The sequence below is a fragment of the Esox lucius genome, chromosome 10 (genome assembly GCF_011004845.1).
Source record: "Esox lucius isolate fEsoLuc1 chromosome 10, fEsoLuc1.pri, whole genome shotgun sequence".
NCBI lineage: Eukaryota > Metazoa > Chordata > Actinopteri > Esociformes > Esocidae > Esox > Esox lucius.
In genome coordinates, this window is record NC_047578.1 from 16,415,791 (window position 1) to 16,435,483 (window position 19,693).

The 19,693-nt window shown below is 39.7% G+C and overlaps 1 protein-coding gene across 1 annotated transcript; it reads right to left on the minus strand.

Annotated features, from left to right (window-relative positions):
* Positions 1-5,104: 5,104 nt before the first annotated feature.
* On the minus strand, positions 5,105-14,454 carry LOC105012736 (septin-11). The gene is made up of 10 exons (XM_010873788.4): positions 14,300-14,454; positions 13,058-13,172; positions 12,725-12,920; positions 12,088-12,274; positions 10,809-10,970; positions 8,406-8,502; positions 7,293-7,461; positions 7,003-7,135; positions 6,603-6,781; positions 5,105-6,450 (listed from the first exon to the last, which is right to left on the minus strand). The coding sequence occupies exons 1-10, from the start codon at positions 14,327-14,329 to the stop codon at positions 6,435-6,437; spliced, it is 1,284 nt and encodes a 427-aa protein (XP_010872090.1). The 5' UTR covers positions 14,330-14,454; the 3' UTR covers positions 5,105-6,434.
* Between the last annotated feature and the right edge of the window lie 5,239 nt (positions 14,455-19,693).

Below are 19,693 nucleotides of genomic sequence, written 5' to 3' on the forward strand. Positions count from 1 at the left end.
TTTCTTCCGGAGCTGTATATGCCTATTTTTAGTCCTTTGCATCTTCAAGAAACCTGAGGCATCATTTATCAAGGTGTATTGTCAGTTCAGCAAATTAATATAGAAATCCTCTTTGAACAATTTGGAATTTCAAGTTAATATATATTATAAGTATATAACTTGAAATTCCAAATTGTTATATACAGTATCTCACAGAAGTGAGTACACCCCTCACATTTCTGTAAATATTTGATTATATTTACACTTTGCTACAATGTAAAGTAGTGAGTGTACAGCTTGTAGAATAGTGTACATTTGCTGTCCCCTCAAAATAACACAACACACAGCCATTAAACCGCTGGCAACAAAAGTAAGTACACCCCTAAGTAAAATGGTCCAAACTGGGCCCAAAGTGTCAATATTTTGTGTGGCTACTATTATTTTCCAGCAATGCCTTAACCCTCTTGGGCATGGAGTTCACCAGAGTTTCACAGGTTGCCAGTGGAGTCCTCTTCCACTCCTCCTTGACGACATCACAGAGCTGGTGGATGTTAGAGACCTTGCGCTCGTCCACCTTCTGTTTGAGGATGCCCCACAGATGCTCAATAGGGTTTAGGTCTGGAGACATGCTTGGCCAGTCCATCACCTTTACCCTCAGCTTCTTTAGCAAGGCACTGGTTGTCTTGGAGTGTTTGGGGTCATTATCATGTTGGAATACTGCCCTGCGGCCCAGTCTCTGAAGGGAGGGAATCATGCTCTGCTTCAGTATGTCACAGTACAGGTGGGCATTCATGGTTCCCTCAACGAACTGTAGCTCCCCAGGGCCGATAGCACTCATGCATCCCCAGACCATGACACTCCCACCACCATGCTTGACTGTAGGCAAGACACACTTGTCTTTGTACTCCTCACCTGGTTGCCGCCAAACATGCTTGCCACCATCTGAACCAAATTAATTTATCTTGGTTTCATCAGACCACAGGACATGGTTCCAGTAATCCATGTCCTTAGTCTGTTTGTCTTCAGCAAACTGTTTGCAGGCTTTCTTGTGCATCATCTTCAGAAGAGGCTTCCTTCTGGGATGACAGCCATGCAGACCAATTTGATGCAGTGTGCAGCGTATGGTGTGAGCACTGACAGGCTGACCCCCCCACCCCTTCAACCTCTGCAGCAATGCTGGCAGCACTCATACGTCTATTTCCCAAAGACAACCTCTGGATATTACGCTGAGCATGTGCACTCTACTTAGGTCAACCATGGTGAGGCCTGTTCTTAGTGGAACCTGTCCTGTTAAACCGCTGTATGGTCTTGGCCACCATGCTGCAGCTCAGTTTCAGGGTCTTGACAATCTTCTTATAGCCTAGGCCATCTTTATGTAGAGCAAAAATTATTTTTTTCAGATCCTCAGAGAGTTCTTTGCCAAGAGGTGCAATGTTGAACTTCCAGTGACCAGTATGAGGGAGTGAGAGAGCGATGACACCAAATATAACACACTTGCTCCTCATTCACACCTGAGACCTTGTAACACTAACGAGTCACATGACACCGGGGAGGGAAAATGGCTAATTGGGCCCAATTTGGACATTTTCACCTAGGGATGTACTTACTTTTGTTGCCAGCGGTTTAGACATTAATGGCTGTGTGTTGAGTTATTTTGAGGGGACAGCAAATTTACACTTTTATACAAGCTGTACATTCAATACTTTACATTGTAGCAAAGTGTCATTTCTTCAGTGTTGTCACATGAAAAGATATAACAAATATTTGCAAAAATGTGAGGGGTCACTTTTGTGAGATACTGTATATTATTTAGGATAGCCTAAATGTGTGACAAAGTAGTTTTCTCTAGCTTGGTTAAATATACAGTTTTAGGGTTGATTACAGATAGTTATGCAAATTTGGCTAACTAATATAGTCATATTTAATAAACTTTTTTTTTGACACTCCAAACATTTGAATACGGAGGGGAGTTAAGTATATATTTTTTCGTTTTATCTCCATTCAAGTCTATGCTACTTTTTCATTTAAATAAATGTTGAACTAATGTAAATATTGTTATAGTTAAAAAAGTATAAATTATTTCACAAATTTCAGGTGTCTCTGTCAACGCACAACAAAGATAAAAAGCAACACACAAATATTAATGACCAATGTTTATCACGTTTTTAGCATCCCCATTAAATCGGAATACGTTGAACACCAAAAATGTTTGACACTTAGACATTTGATTTATTTCAAAACACAGAGAAAAGTACATTCAGTTGCAATAAAGTTGAATGTATGCAAACTTATTAAACCTATTAAGTTAAACCTATTAAGTTAAACTGTATAAACATTGAAGGAACTGAAACATCTTAATTCTATGTTTCCTACATATTAAATTATTCTTTCTTATTTAGTCCAGACATTTATACCCATGTACTTAATGTCTAGTTGTGGTAGTCATTATGTTAGCTAACCAACCCCCACAACTTCAGTTTAGGGATAGAAACCAGAGTGGGGTTTGGGAAAGCTCTCTTGCATTTTCCTCACCTCTGCGTGCATCTGCATGCTTTTACAACACAAACCATATCAAACCTCCAGAGAACCTTTATGTACTGTAACTGATATACTCTATATATATGTAGTAAACCCCTTTGTTACATTAAGTCATTGACTAATTGGAATTAAATTAAAACGGGTCAAAATCCAGTTCCTTCAACTCCTGTGGACAGATTAGGTAAAAATCAACAATACAGTGGGGAGAAGTAGTATTTGATACACTGCCGATTTTGCAGGTTTTCCGACTTACAAAGCATGTAGAAGTCTGTAATTTTTATCATAGGAACTCTTCAACTGTGAGTGACGGAATCTAAAACAAAAATCCAGAAAATCACATTGTATGATTTTTAAGTAATTCATTTGCATTTTATTGCATGACATAAGTATTTGATACAACAGAAAAGCAGAACTTAATATTTGGTACAGAAACCTTTGTTTGCAATTACAGAGATAATACGTTTCCTGTAGTTCTTGACCAGGTTTGCACACACTGCAGCAGGGATTTTGGCCCACTCCTCCATACAGACCTTCTCCAGATCCTAAAGGTTTCGGGGCTGTCGCTGGGCAATACAGACTTTTAGCTCCCCCCAAAGATTTTCTATTGGGTTCAGGTCTGGAGACTGGCTAGGCCACTCTAGGACTTTGAGATGCTTCTCACGGAGCCACTCCTTAGTTGCCCTGGCTGTGTGTTTCGGGTCGTTGTCATGCTGGAAGACCCAGCCACGACACATCTTTAATGCTCTTACTGAGGGAAGGATGTTGTTGGCCAAGATCTCGCAATACATGGCCCCATCCATCCTCCCCTCAATATGGTGCAGTCGTCCTGTCCCCTTTTCAGAAAAGCATCCCCAAAGAATGATGTTTCCACCTCCATGCTTCACGGTTGGAATGGTGTTCTTGGGGTTGTACTCATCCTTCTTCTTCCTCCAATACACAGCGAGTGGAGTTTAGACCAAAAAGCTCTATTTTTGTCTCATCAGACCACATGACCTTCTCCAATTCCTCTTCTGGATCATCCAGATGGTCATTGGCAAACATCAGATGACATGCGCTGGCTTGAGCAGGGGGACCTTGCATGCGCTGCAGGATTTTAATCCATGACGGCGTAGTGTGTTACAAATGGTTTTCTTTGAGAATGCCCCACGAGGTGAGATCTTGCATGGAGCCCCAGACCGAGGGAGATTGACGTCACCTTGAACTTCTTCCATTTTCTAATAATTGCGCCAACAGTTGTTGCCTTCCCACCAAGCTGCTTGCCTATTGTCCTGTAGCCCATCCCAGCCTTGTGCAGGTCTACAATTCTATCCCTGATGTCCTTACACAGCTCTCTGGTCTTGGCCATTGTGGAGAGGTTGGAGTCTGTTTGATTGAGTGTGTGGACAGGTGTCTTTTATACAGGTAACGAGTTCAAACAGGTGCAGTTAATACAGGTAATGAGTGGAGAACTGGAGGGCTTCACTCATAACTAACAGGTCTGTGATAGCCGGAATTCTTACTGGTTGGTAGGTGATCAAATACTTATGTCATGTAATAAAATGTAAATCAATTATTTAAAAATCATACAATGTGATTTTCGGGATTTCTGTTTTAGATTCTGTCTCTTACAGACCTCTACATGCTTTGTAAGTAGGAAAACCTGCAAAATGGGCAGTGTATCAAATACATGTTCTCCCCACTGTACCATAGCCATATCAAAATACAACAGGTTGCACAATTTCAAACCACATTCATTTAGTCACCTACCACAAAGCAACAGATGTCTGACATGTTGAGGGTGCCTGCCTTGGCTGGAATGACCACCGGAGTGGTAGCCAGCAAGTAGAAGGTTAAGCCTCCTCTTATGTCGTTTCAGGATAAAGCAGTATGTCCAACCAGCCTCACAATGGCAGACCGTGTCAGCTCAGGACCTCCACATCCGACTTCACCTGTGGGATTGTCTGAGACCATCGGAAACCCTTAGAAATCCCCTCAGAGCAGCTCACCTGCACGCTCGTTGTCCTCACCGGGGTCTTGGGCCGAATGCAGCCGGGCATCCTAAATGACCTCAGTTGGTAAACGCTTGGGTGTGCTGGAGTGGGCTCTGTAAGAACCAATCCGTTTCAACTGTACCGTGCCGGTGGAAGACAGTCATGTGTGAGCGAGTTAGCTGATGTTCGAGTTGTGACCGGAACGTCCCACAGAGGTGGGGTGACGCTATGGCAGGTATGTATCCCCAGTCATGTGAAATCATGTCAATTGATAAATGCCAAATTAATACATTCTACTAGACTGATTTTCTTATATGAACCGTAACTGTAAAATGTTGCGTTTGTTCAGTGTAAAATATTATCACTGACCTAACAAGTAGCTGGAGCAGAAAAGAGCAGTGGTTCTCCAACATCCCCTTGGGAAACCCCCACTGTTCCATGTATGGCAACTCTTTCAAAGCTTCAAGAGATTTACTTTGTCCACTAACCTTCAAGCCCCTTTCAAATGAATCAGGTCAAGAAACGGGGTTCTGCCAAGATTGGTTTGGAAACCACTGGAGTAGAGCAAAGGACGTGCATGAATTGAAGAACCCGACGAGAAAATCACAAGAGACGAAATGTCATAAAAATACAAATGTTTATTGAGATATTAAAATCGTTACCTAATAATTCTGTTTAAACAAGCTGAATGAGTGAAAGGGGAGGGGTCCGAGGTACTTACTAGTCATGTAAACATGAACCAGCATCACTTCAATAAAAACACAGTAAACTGGTAGTCACTGGCCTGTAGTGGCCCATATAAATATCACATGTAAACCACACGTGCACTTTTCTAGTGTTTCAGTTTTGGTATTCATTTAAAAGCCTTTTCACACTACAATACATTTCCAAAATGTATGGAATAATACTCAAGCTGATCATTTTGTAGTGTCAACTTCGGTTACGTTGGTAGAGCAGCGTGAAGAGAAGTGTATTGCATAAACTACATCTTCATAACATCAACAAAATAAAGGTAACCAGATTGCTGGAGTAAAAACTGTGAGAAAATAGGTCTCGTAATGTCTTTTTGGTGAGACAGTTCCCGTTACACTGTACACTACACTCAAGAGAGCTGATTTGCCGCTTAAAAGGTTTTATGTAGGCTTCCTGATGGTGCCTATAAAACAGGTGTGGATAGTACAAGGGTATTTCCTCAGTTCAGTCAGTCAGTACACGCCAATGTAAACTGAAATGTCAGAAATGATTCAGTAACATAAAGGCACCTACTTTCTCTCGTTTTCTCTCTATAGGAGTGTTAAAAGGCACATGACATCGAAATGAAAAGACATGTTCAGATCCAAACTAAATTAAAAGCCTGTGTTACTGTTAGTGGGGGGTGAAACTATCAGTAGAGTAAAGGTGGGTAATAAGAAAATAAATCATTTGTAAAACAACATCCTTCAATAGCAGGGGTAACATAAATGGATATGTAGTATAAAATAGTGATAATATAGGGAGATATATAAAGCTGAATGTCCCTGAAAGGAGGTATAAAATAAGAGAAATTCAAACATTTACACTTTTGGCACTGGACATCATAAAGCAGAACCATCAGGACTTCAATTAACAGAGCAGGAACAAAGATGAGCCTCAACTTTAGCCTGAATATTTAGAGTCTTCTGGGCAGTTGACAGCAGGTTTCGGTTTAATTCCACCTATTCAATTCTCACTGAACTCAATTCCAAATCCATTAGTTGAAGATCTGTGAAATTCTATTCAAAGTCAATGGTCATTAAACTGACCCCAGACCTGGCTGATAGCACTGAAGCAGTTTGTTTCTTTAGAGACTAAGCCATTTGAAGTCAGCGGGCTCTGGTCCTGCTCTGTGAAATTCCTTCCTGGTTCGAGTTAGAAAAGGGCCAATGGGGGCAGAGGAGAACTAGATGCCATTAGTTGTTTTATTGATCTTCACATGAACCCTGAGCTGAGCGACAGAAAGAGATGGGGGGGGGCAGTAAGAAGAGAGGGAGGGACCACAACACGTTAGAAACTGACCTTCATTACAGCACATTCTCATACGAAACTGCGCCGGTACAGACAATAAACGGAGTTTGGTTAAGGTCAGATGAAACTCACTTCTTTCTATCTTTGTCCTTCTTCCCGTTAACATTAAGGCTCTGCGCCTGCAGAAGCTGGGCTGCGGCGCGTCTCTTATTGAAGGAACTCTGGTCCTCCTCTAGCACTCTTCTCTTGTCTTCCAACACATTCCTCTCCTCCGCATGTAATCTCTTCAGCTGCTCAAACCTTCCCTGTAGCTACTCGCACGCACACACACACACACACACACACCCACATGCACGCACGTACGCAGGGACGCAGGCACACAAAGACATTAGAGACTGTAAAAGATGTGTAATACCATGTTGATATCTTTGTATTTCTCTGTCGGGTTGTGTTAAGTGATACAATGATGACATGTTTGTATTTGCGTGTCGGTATCTGTGCGTGAGCAGCGTGTTGAAAAGGGGATGTGCACCTCTCTCTCAGCGTCTTTGAGTTCAGACTCCTTCTCTTTGACTCTCTGGACAAACAGCTGTCTCATCTCCTCCTCTCGCCGCTGAAGTTCCTGCAGAAACTCAGTACGCTTCGCCTCGTATGTCTCCTGCAGGCTGTACACACACAGATTCCCACTTTAAGTCTTACAGTTGTTGTGTCTGACCAGTTTGCCTTCTGTGTGTGTGTGCGTGTGTGTACCTGACAGGTTTGCGTTGGGGGTGTGTGTGTGTGTGTGTACCTGACAGGTTTGCGTTGGGGGTGTGTGTATACCTGACAGGTTTGCTCTCAGGGTCTGTGTCTCTGAAGCCCATCTCCTCTAGCTTGCAGCGGCGGTACAGTTCATAGTGACGTGTGTGTGTCTGCTCCCTCAGATCCTCCATGTTGACGCAGATCAGCATCTCACGCAGTTTCACGAAATCACAATGACTCTCATTCTCCACTGGAAGACAGGGCACAGAGGTCAGGCTACAGGCAAAACAAATCCAATGACTCCAATCGGAGTTTGATTGTGTGCCGGGCCAAGTTAAACTCCCCCTTCATGACAAGACTAATGTCGTCCCCCACAATTCTCTTTGTGTGGAGGACATTCCTGGAAATGTGAGATGTCTCTGCCATTTGGTGTCCTAGTTTACAGTGAACAGTTAGTCTGAGCCTAGTATAGGTACCAGTCTCTTTAGATAACATTCCACTCCCTGTACTTTTCCAAAAGACATGAATTACAGAAAATGGACGGAAAGCTACAATAAAGAGACTGGTACCCAGACTACACTGTCTATATAGTAGAGCTGGGAAATATAAAAATCATTTCTCATTAATGACATTGTGGTGGCATTTGAATACATTTTGTGGTTTGCAATGATTATCCTTAAAAAACATCAATCACAAAGTAGCACATGTGAAAACGAGGGGTGCATATTCCACGATGCTCCCTGTCCACTGAATGATGTTAGGTGAGCTAAATACATTGTAAGTGGTTTTTCAGCATTTTCATTCAATTCTGCATTTCCTTCAGTTGGTTTATGATTTCCACACTGTACAACATTTGTTTTGTATGTTTTTTTTAAAATGTTATAGCATACAGTAGCCAATGTATTCAATGCAGGCCTACACAGTGCAAGAATATGTCTTTCAGACTTCTACTGCTGACTAACATTAGTAGTCCTGGGAGGGAAATGAGATCAGATGCATTGTGGGTATAAACGTTTAATTTATGCAAGACATGATTTTGGAGGTGTGGATATTTTCATTCCGGTGCCATTCCAGTTCTTTTCAATTAAATCAATATGAAATCCCTATAACATAACTACGGTCACCCTATTAGGGCATAACACACAGTGAATGTCTCTCATCTGCTTCTAATTTCTATCTTGCAAAGACTCTCACCTTGCACTACGCCCCAAGGGTACTGGCGAGCCTTCACCATTTTGTTCCCCACCAACACCTCCTCCGTACTGCCCACAACAGCAAATGGTAGATGGCCCTGTATATACACACATTTACAGTTGGAACAGATGGATATTTTTCAAAGCAGGATAAAGTTAGCAAGCACTGTCTTGGTTAGAATATCAGTATTACACAAGGCTCTCATTGTAAATACAAATATACTAATATAATATATATATATATATATATATCTCAATATGTTGTATGTTTTAGTACTAAATCATTTTTGTTGTACAACCCTGTTTCCAAAAGAGTTGGGACGCTGTGTAAAATGTAAATCAAAACAGAATGCAATGATGTGCAAATCATTTAAACCCTATATTTATTAGAAAATAGTACAAAGAAAACATATTGAATTTTTGAAACTGAGACATTTTATTGTTTCTTTAAAAATATATGCCCATTTTGAAGACGTTTGGCAAGGCGTTTGGACAGAGGCTAAAAAACTAAAACTTGTGGAATATCACACAATTAATTGGATCAATTGGCCACAGGTCAGTATCATGATTGGGTATTAAAAGATCATTCCAGAGAGGATGGATCTGTCAGAAGTGATGATGGGTTGGGGATCACCACTCTGAAAGACCGCGAGAAGAATGCGGGGCAGCAGTATGCGGGGCAGCTGAAATCCAATATCAAGCACGAATGGGAAAACATTTCACTTTCAAAACGATAACAATTGGTCTCCTCAGTTCCCAAACCCTTACAGAGTATTGTAAAAAGAGGTCATGCAACACAATGGTAAACATGCCTGTGTCCCCATCTATTTGAAACATGTTGCTGACATCAAATTCATAATGGGCATGTATTTTTCCAAAAACAATAACATTTCTCTGTTTCAACATTTTATATTTTGTCTTTGTACTATTTTCAGTTAAATATAGGTATAAATGATTTGCACATCAATGCATTCTGTTTTTATTTGCATTTTACACAGCATCCCAACTGTTTTGGAAACAGGGTTTAGTACTAAAATATACAACATCTTGAGACGACAGCGCCCTCTGCTGCCTCTCCTCCCCCTGCAGCAGGCAGGCCCCAGCGGTCCACGTCACCGGTCTTCTAACACCACATCTCATTCATTTCACCTGTTGTCTTGTTTAGCGCACCTCATTCTAATCATTCGCCCCAGTATACATGTTCCCTCTGCTTCCCCTCTCTTGGCGTGTTATTGTCTCGCCTGCTAAGAGCATTGTTAGGCTACGCCAGTTTTCTAACAATTAAATAACAGTGAACATGTACGACTTCGTCGGTCTTCCTGCTCCTCATTTCCACTCGAGCCTGACACATATATTTTAATGAAATAAAGAAATCCATTAAAAGAAATAGCTGAAAGACAAACAAAAAGTATAACATTGTGTTACGGAGCAAAACATTTAATAAAATTTTTAAGTGTCAAAATCTGGTAAATAAATGCTGTCAGGAGATGGCAATGTTGGTAGGCTGAGTTTGAGCATCACTATTACAAGTTATAACTAAAAATAGCTCGAGTAACAAGGAAATAACTGGGAGAAAATCTGAGGCAAGCATAGCAGCCTTCTTTTATCACCCCTTTGCCAAGAAGGATTGCTCATTAGTGTTGGGCAATGTCTGGAATGACACAACGACCTGTCCAAACAACAAATCTTTTTTTTTTTTTAACAAATTAGTTACAAGCCTTGGGTAACATTTTTAGAAATGTCACAGTTAAAATGGTCTCTAAAGGAGTGTTAGGCCCAAGCTGTTAGCTTTTTCCTCCAGCACTGTAGCAAGGAAGGATTTTGCTAGGGCTATACATTAGCATGTAATATCATAAGTAGTAACTGCCACACTTTCCCATGAGGTTCATTTTCATTTCTCTGACAATTGGCTAGCACTGTCAAGGTTTGGGGGGGTTTAGTCATATTATAGGGTTGCCTTGCCGACCTCTAACGACTTGTGGCCAAGTAGGCATCTGTTAATTCAATCCTGGTTATTGGCTGAAGGATGCCTTTATTCACTGCGTAGGTATTCTGGCATACACTTCCTGGGCCTTAATTACAAATTGGAAATAAGGAAATTACGGAGAAAAAAAAATAATGATTTGGGAAAAAACAAAACCTTTTAAATAATAATGCATGCGCGTTATACAGTATTGTTCACTGACAGTCTCAATTCTGCCAGATACTACTATAGTATTAAGAGTACTGTATGCTGACACCACCCACTCACTTCCTCAGTGTTGGTATACATCATTTTCACAGGATAAAAAAACAGAACATCTGTAGCAAAAACGCAGGTTCTTAAGAAATTGAAAGGTATAGATATCTTTGGTATCTTTCGATGTAAATCTTAGAAGTGACACTGCCCTAGAAATATACTTACGTTCATGGTGGTGTTGACCTTGGCTACAGTCTCATCGTCCAGAGGAAACTGGTAGATCTGAACTCCGTTACTGACTAGTTCACTCATAATCTTGATCTTAAACTTGTGCAGCTCACTCTTAGAGATGGTGTCTGCCTTGGCTATCACTGGGATGATGTTCACCTGGAATACATAGACACACACGTTGGCAGTCAGGCGCACATAAAGAGGGGGAGAATTGCAACAAACATATTTCATTTCATTTTTAAAAGCACTGAATGTAACCCGTTTTATAGTGAGATGCGGCTTATACATGATGTCACCATGTAAGGTTTTATACAATGTACACACAGTTCCACTTAACTCGGGGTACTGCAGAATCAGAATAACTAGTTTTACATATGCTTTGTAGCATCAGATATTCTCTTTGGAGGTAACTATGTGTACATTTTACCCAGAGACACTTACAGCAGTGAGCGCATGTAAAGAATAAGCGGGTCTAAACTTTTCAAAGAACAGCGAGGGTGTTAAGTAGCAGGTTTTCATGGACATTGATTCATACGAAATATTAATATCCATTTCAGCATATTCACCATCCTTGATTTGCATGAAAACGTTAAAATAATTAACGGCCACATAATGTCTCCCACAAAAAAAAGCCCTGTGTTCTTTTGCCAGAGTAGGTACACAAGAATGGTGTGTTGAAATGGATGTAGAATTCTTCCACGTTTCCTTGCTGGGAGCTCAGAATTAGCTTTGCCAGGGCGCCAAAAAAAAAGGTATTCTGTAGGCTCCCTCCACAGCGATAGAAAAGTTGCCAACCCCTGTTCTTTACATTTCCAATACATTTAATGATTAATATACGTCAATACAAATAATTTAGTCCATTCACGGGCCCACTGTCACCTCTTTGAAACATTTTAAATCTAAAATGATTAGATTAAAGAGCCACTGTATAGCTTCACTTTCTAAATGAATACATAGGGGGTGACGATTCATATCTGAAAGCCCTCCAAACCAGAAGCTAATCCCCATTTAGACAGAGTCCCATTCAAAAGCCTGCCAGGCTACACTTGAATCCATAGACACCCACACACTCCACGTGCCTGGTACAGAAACACCCTCTGTCTTATCTCCACAGTCATCCTTCTCTACTACCATAACAGACCACTACAGCACAAAGAGCTAGATGTCCACAGCATCCACAGAAAACTCAATTTAGATGGACACGACTGGGGCAGGCTCACAAAAACAGCTGAACTCATACCAGCAGCGTCACAATACACTGGGTCGCACGCACCTTGCTGTCTAGTTTCTTCATGGTGACTAGGTCCAGCGACTTCAGGGAGTGTCCAGAAGGGGATATGAAGTAGAGACAGGCGTGGAGACGGGAGTCGTGGTAGTTATGGAGACTTCTCTTGATCTTCAGTTCCTCCTGGAGATAGGTCTCATACTGGCGGTCTATGTAGTCCACCACCGGCTGGAAGCTACAGAAGCAGAATATAAGTTCAAAACGAGGCCGATCCAGCCTCCCTCTCCACATTACCCAATTCATTATATAGATTTAGATTCCATTTAACGTATTCACTTAACATATGTTCTCATCCACAGTGACTTAAAGTTACAGTCATCTTCATATAGATGAGCGAAACAAGTCCTTAAGTCAGTCGCAGATACTACATTTTCGTCAAGTATTTATTAGAAAGCCAATGTAAGTACATGTAGGGAATAATACAGATCTGCATAGACTGACAGAGCCTGGAAGTGTCCACCCCCTATCCAGAAAACGTTATGATAACACTATCCACCGAAGATCTGTTCTAGGCAATAGTTCTGGAAAGGCAACGGAATTCTTTTGAGAGAAAGAATTTTAACATAAGAGTTGTATTTTTATGTTAAAAGCTGACATTGATGTGATAACACACCCCTGTCCCTACCTGTCATGTTTGTTCATCTGGTCTCCGAAGCCGACAGTGTTGACTACGGTGAGTCTAAGTCTGACGTTACTCTCCTGTAGGTCGTATGTCTGGGCTCGCAGCTTAACCTGTGGTTCGAAGTGGGACGACTCACAGTTCTCAAAGTTTGTGTTGAACAGCGTGTCCATCAGGGTTGATTTACCAATACCAGTCTCGCCTGGTGGGACATGCACGCACACGCACGCGAACACACACACACACACACACACACACACACACACACACACACACACAGTGAGAGACACAAAGCGGATAGGCCCAGTTGATGAGAGTAAGTGGCACGGGTGGGCTTACCAATACAGAGAATGTTGAAACAAAAGCCTTGGCAGGTGGATTTGTTGACCAGCTGGTCTGGAAGGCTGTCAAACCCAACATGACCCGAAAGAGAGAGAGGACGCGCACTGTTATCCTGTTGGGAACACAACATAACATGTTAAACATAGCCTACTGTCCGTGGGGTTTCTGGTTATCATGTTTGTTCAGACATACTGCTTTAAACAGCACTTAAGTAGCCTACCTATTTAAGTGATTAAAAAACTGCTATTTGCTACATTTCTTCAAGTAGAGTTTTAAAGGTATCTTTACTTTTACTCAGGCATGCCATTTGGATACTTCATCCATTGTTGAAAATGTGTGCTGTCCCTCCCATGTAAACATTCCTACAGTTGATGTCAATTCACAGCCTTACTGGCTGAAATCAGTTGACATCTGCCTTTGACAAGTTGTAAATGCAACAAGTACTGATATTTTATCAGACAGCACTCACAGCTTTCCAAGAAAGAAACATAGATTATTTTTACATTTACAATTTCAGAGGCTGTGCAGAAGATATGAAGGTATGAAACCATATATTCCATTATATCAAAATATGAATTACATTAACATTGAATAAAATGGAGGAAAATATTCAAAAGTGCCACTCATTCTAGAAATTAAAATGGTTTGGATTACTCCCTGACCAAAATGGCTGCCATTTCGTCCCATTCTGGAATGCAAGCTAGTGTGGGATTATGATTAATAATTTAATAGGATCTCTGGCCTGGGAAACAGTGATTTATATGACATAATGACGTTTATTAAAAATATATATTCTAACGTGTTTTCTGACTAGCCTTGCTCGCATACAGTCGGATACATCAGAAAGACATAAATCAAGAAAAGCTCTTTTAGAAGTAGGGAGCTAACAAAACAAATATTATTTTAAATGATAGCTAGCTAACGTTAAATTACGGTAGAATTACACTGTGGCGTTTACAACACATTTGTTAATCTCAAAACACAACTTCAATACGTAGCTAGCTGCAGTGGTAATTTAGCAAAACATCACTATTTACAAGCACTGCAGCAGTGAAAGCAATCTGACCAACTAAAGTTGTGTTCGTTAGCTATTAAGAAACTTTGATAAAGATGAGATGATTGATAACCGTTACAAACTATGCTATCTAGCTAGCTCGGCTAACAAGAGACACTCCCTGTCATCTGTATCATACACTACAGTACGTTTCAAGTGAGAAAGACAAAAGTACTATATCGTACCAGCTGTTGAGCAACATCAGACGAAGCCATAGTTTCTTAAAAAAAAAGAAAAAAGAACTTTGATATCAAAAGCAGGGGAGAATAAAACGGATTACTTGTCTCCTTTTTTAAGTATCGCAGTGTTCAACTCGGAAATGAATGTGTTGTATTTACTGAATCGCTTGTCTACATGATTCATTCTAGTGAATCAGTACTGTGGCACACAAAGTCAACCAGTAAGGAATCGAAAATCATCCATCATTCATCTCAAACGCTAATTTCTCACATGTCAAAATGTACAGAATAATTATTACTTGAGTAAAGGTCGTGGTTTGAATAGCCTATACATGGAGTTCACTTTTCTCAAAATCTCATTTATCAGCAAGACAAGCAAATATTTCGGGGGAAATCCCAAGCATTACTTGAAAAAAAAATCTGAATACATTTTGGGAACTTTGGAGGAAATTAGATAACTGTGAGGAAAAAGAGCGCCTAATCAAGAATGGTAATATCTGAAAAAAGAATTTATATGTATAAATTCACAGAAATAGAGTTATAATTCACAATAATAATAAAAAAATGGGACATTAGATTCTCTGAACTAAATGATAATCTAAAGGGCCTCAAGAGTGATAAAGCCTGTGGCCAGACAGTATTTGAACAGAAATACTGAAACACAGTATCCCTATACTAGGACTATTATTAGAGAAGTTATTCCAGGCTTTGTTTAATCAGGTAATGAGGATATGCTGCATTCCTGAGATTACACCTATATTAAAAATGGTTGCAAGTTTGACCTAAATAGCTATGTACTGTAAACATCTCTCAGACATGCACTGTCAACTGTGGGACCCTAGAAAGACAGGTGTGTTCCCAATCATGTTCAAGAAACTGAATTTATATCTCACGTAAGGTCAATGGAAACAGGATGCACCTGAGCTCAAGTTTGAGTTTCTTAGCAAAGGGTTTGGAAACATATGTACATGTGATATTTCTGTTTTTATTTTATAATATTTCCATGCTCCATCCACCTACTGCCCCCCAACGCTACAAGGCAGAACTCGTTCCTGACAGTTGAGCGACCCCTGCAAGTGATAAAGATTGTGGGCGACGGGGCTAATAGAGTGTTCTACACAGACTTCCAGACACTAATGATATTTATAAATATCACGTAAGTGATAATCATATTTGTTTTATCACAACAAGATGTAGAATGCTGTTGAATCATATTGGAGTGTTTTCCTGATCTGCTTCACTAATGTTCCACATTTGAAGCCTTGCTCCATCATTCATTCAGCTGCTGACTAATTCAATAATTCAGGGGAAATGGTTACTGGTAGATAGGGTTAGGAAACTCAGTCTTATTGTAACAGGCTTAACCCAGCTAAGCTTCTGGAATATGTTGCCACTATGAGCCAGGTGGCAAAGGCAATCAACATCTAGCAGGCAAGAATTAATGTCCAGATGGGTGGCTTCTTTCAGTTTTGAATCTGCTGAACAAATCAGGTTTCCATTGAAGTTGTGCAAACCTGTGGTGGAAGCCCTGTAACAGGCGCTGAAGAATTGTTTTGGCCACATGCTGGGAGTCACTTTATCCCTAACTTGGACAAAGATGAAACCATCCTTGGGAGTTCTCTGCATGCATGATGAGTATATAGTAAATGGTAATTACATACTTTAAATGCATTTTTCATTTTAGGAATAGACTACAGCCTTACATGAAGAATCACTTGCCGTGCTGAGCCGATAATATCAGCTCGTCAGATGAGAACTTGAAGTCATCTACACACCAGAAAGCCCCAAACAGTTGGAGAGATACTTGGCAGCAGCTGAAGTCGTTCCTAGCTCCCTTTAAGCTTTCCCTGAAGCTCACCAGCACATAACCTGCTTCAGTTTTCTTTGTGAGGCTGTCCAGCACAGCAGGACGAATGTGTAGTTTCAGGAGAGCCAGGCTAGATTCTTAAAAATATTGGGAGAAATTGACTCTTTGTGAAGTACAACTGACTCATTTCTGACTGTCCTTATAGTGACGTTGTTGAGTTGAACTAATAGCTTATGGGAAAACTGTATTCGATTATCATCAGTTTTAACACAATTAACCAAAAGCCACTTGTTTTCAGCCTTGTTTATTAGCTGTGTTAGAAGTCTGTTTTTGATAAACGAGGCAGTGGATTAGCCTATTATTGAATTAGAATGGCGCCAATGAGCCACAGTTAACACGACTTGGGTCAAAAAAGGGACTACTATGCATCATCCATGAGTCAGTGACTGCATTGTTAATGAATGTTTTAAAGACAATGTTTCCACAGTTACAGCTCAAATCTCAAATAGTCTGTCTAGTTCACATACCAAACAGAATAATGAGACCTCAGCTACTTTGAACTGTTTTACTTACGACTAATGCACGACAAGCCAACCACATGCGGACTTGATTCCAAACCCACAAACCTGTTCAAAGAACTTCTGCCAGTAAGAAACCAACCAATGCTGCACGGAGAACTAAATATTGGACAGTGTGGAGAAATAGTGGGTTGATCTCTCTGTGCTATGCTTTATGCAGAACCTCTGAGAGAGAAATACTTTTGTTATTTTGGCACTTGAGTTGCAAAATATACGTGTTTTTCAAAGTGTCATTGAGGGTCAACAGGGCCAAGTTGGGACATTTCCCACGAGATAAATCTTGGCAATACCTGTGAGATTTATATTCAGAAAATACAGCAATATGCCTTCAGATAATTAAATACTTGCATTTTATTATATTCACATTTCAATCAGTATCTGTGAGCTTTTCAAGGAGAGATGATCAAACAGTCAACAAAATAGTAAAGACGTATTTTTCCACTTTCTTTCCCCTTAATTATTTCAATCTGGTCAATCATTTCAATGGCCTTTCTGTTAAACAGTTTTTTGTTAGGAAAATGTACGGACAATATGAATGTTCAGACAGTTACATACTTCAGGAAATGTTTTTTTATATCCTCCATGTTTACTCCTTACTCATTTACTGTATGTCAAACATATTAAAACCCATGTGTAGATAATAAACGTTTTAAACAATTCCAAGCGTTATCATATTATTTGCGGTCTATACCTACAGTTCCTTCATGCAAATCAACTTAATATGAAATTAATAAATTATTGTTGTCATGTTATAAAAAAAAGACATTTCTTTCAAAGGTTTACAGAGGTTGTGTTCTTCATGCTGTGTACAGTTGTTGTGTTGATTATCATAACTGTGAGTTCTCATAATTTATTCATCTCTTATCCATGTAGCCAAATAGAAGAACACTACAATAGTAAAATCTTGAAGCAAAAAATGAGTTGAGCTTATTTGTATAATATTTGGAGAAAATATTCCAGCAAGAGAACAGGGTCCAGAGTAAAGCTGATGTACTGTACACTCTATCTTTTAGATTATAGCAACTGATATTCAGTATCAGAAACAACAACAGTAGAAATTACAGAGTAGATGAAAAGTAAATAAAACAGAATAAATAAAAACACTAAGTGATATGTGAATAAAGTTTAGGGTGCAAACAGATTAAAGTGACAACTACAATATTTGCAGTGCTCATAACTACTGTTTTTGGTGTAGGGGATGTTTAAATTGTGCAATAATTAGTAGTAACAGAGTCTGAGCATTGAAGAATAGTTATAAAATATTATGAAGTGTGTGTGTGTGTGTGTGGCCAGAATGAATGCGTGTGGTGTAGTGCATTTGTGTGGTCCATCAGCCTGTAAGTGTTGAGCAGTCTAATGGCTTGCAAGTATAAACTATGTTTTTGAACATAACACCTTTCTCTACTGTTGCTCTGTACAGGTGGAACAAAAGCTTGCAGAATGGGCAATTTGGCGGGTTCAGCTTTGTGTCAACGTCCAACGCATAGCAGAGCAAATCAACACTTCCCATAATGAAAACAGTGGTCTCAAAACCGAACGTTAAGTACTCAGTATAGCAGTCACTACCACTACAAACTACCATTTCATTTGGTCATTTATAAATATCATGTATAGTTTATATCTTACTTACATGGCATAAGTCATGTAAATGTGTGAAATTACAGGGGGAAAAAAAGTTTATTGCAGGAAATTCACTTTTTTCAACTGAAACGAAATAATTGGAATTGAATGATAAAAAAAGCATGAGGCATAAAACATGTAGGATATACAGAGACCGTTCTGTGTGTGTGAACATGTGTATGCATGTTTGCATGTGTGTAAAGGCTTTGCAATACTTTTTTATGCTCCCCACAAGAAAAACAAGTGGTCTGAAAATTTTTCATGAAATAAAAACACAAATAAAGTTAGTGTGTGGGGGTTAGAGTTACGGTTTCAATTAAGAGTTGGGGTTAAGTTTAGGTTGTAAGGGTACAGTTAGAATTTTGAAGGGTAATAATATTTGGGGTCCTCATAAGGATAGAAGAACTTAAAACATGTGTGTGTGTACGGTATTTGCAAGCATGTGTTAGGGATTCAAATCAACTCCTTCAATATTCAGATGTTACATTAGTTTTGGTGATATTGCTTTCCTGTAAGGGTTTATTGTCAGTAAACATTCAAATCTACATCTGACAGGAACAGAACCGGGTCTTGAATGATGAAGAAACACAGTAAACCTGTCATAAATCAAATGTGATAAGGAGTTCATTTGACAAGAGCAAGGAGAGGGAATATCTAATGGTGTTAATACAGATGAGGGAGGTTTTATTGCCACCTAGCAACCTGATTCTTATCGAGGTCAAATAAATCCCCTTCAGCAAATGACGTGATTCTACATAAAACATCCTTTAAAGGGGTTTCCCAATCAGGTAAAAAATAACGTGTTAGTGGTTCAATTCCCACAGAGGGCCAGTGTGAAAAAGTCTGGAAACCTGGAAAACCCTAATGTAAGTAGCTCCGGATAAATGACTTCAATCTGAATAGTGCTCCTACCACATAAATTACAGCAAATCCTCCACTGAACATTGCCTTAAGTTAAAAAACAGCGCCCTGGATACTATAGGATGAATTCCTTTTCTTTTGTAATTTCAGAAGAAAAAACCTTCCTTTTAAATGACAATTCATTTATGAACTAGTGCCCGGTGTGTGCTCCTGACATTTTCATATATACTGCTGCATATTTATAAACCTTACAACTGATTTGCTGAAAGCTGTTGTATATGAAACCATATACCACGGCTATGAGAAAACATTCATCTATACTGTTGTGTGTTAATAACAGTTTCATAACAGCTATAAGGCATCTCTTGGCGTTGCGATATATTGCTAAAATACCATGGCTAAGGCACTTGAGTTAGTTATCTTATTTCATAAATTAAAACTGCAATGTTTCACTTTTGCTTCTGAAGCCTTCTCATTGAAAAAGTGTCTCAAGTTGCCATAGTTCACAGAGTCTGGTGTAACATGCAGAAAATA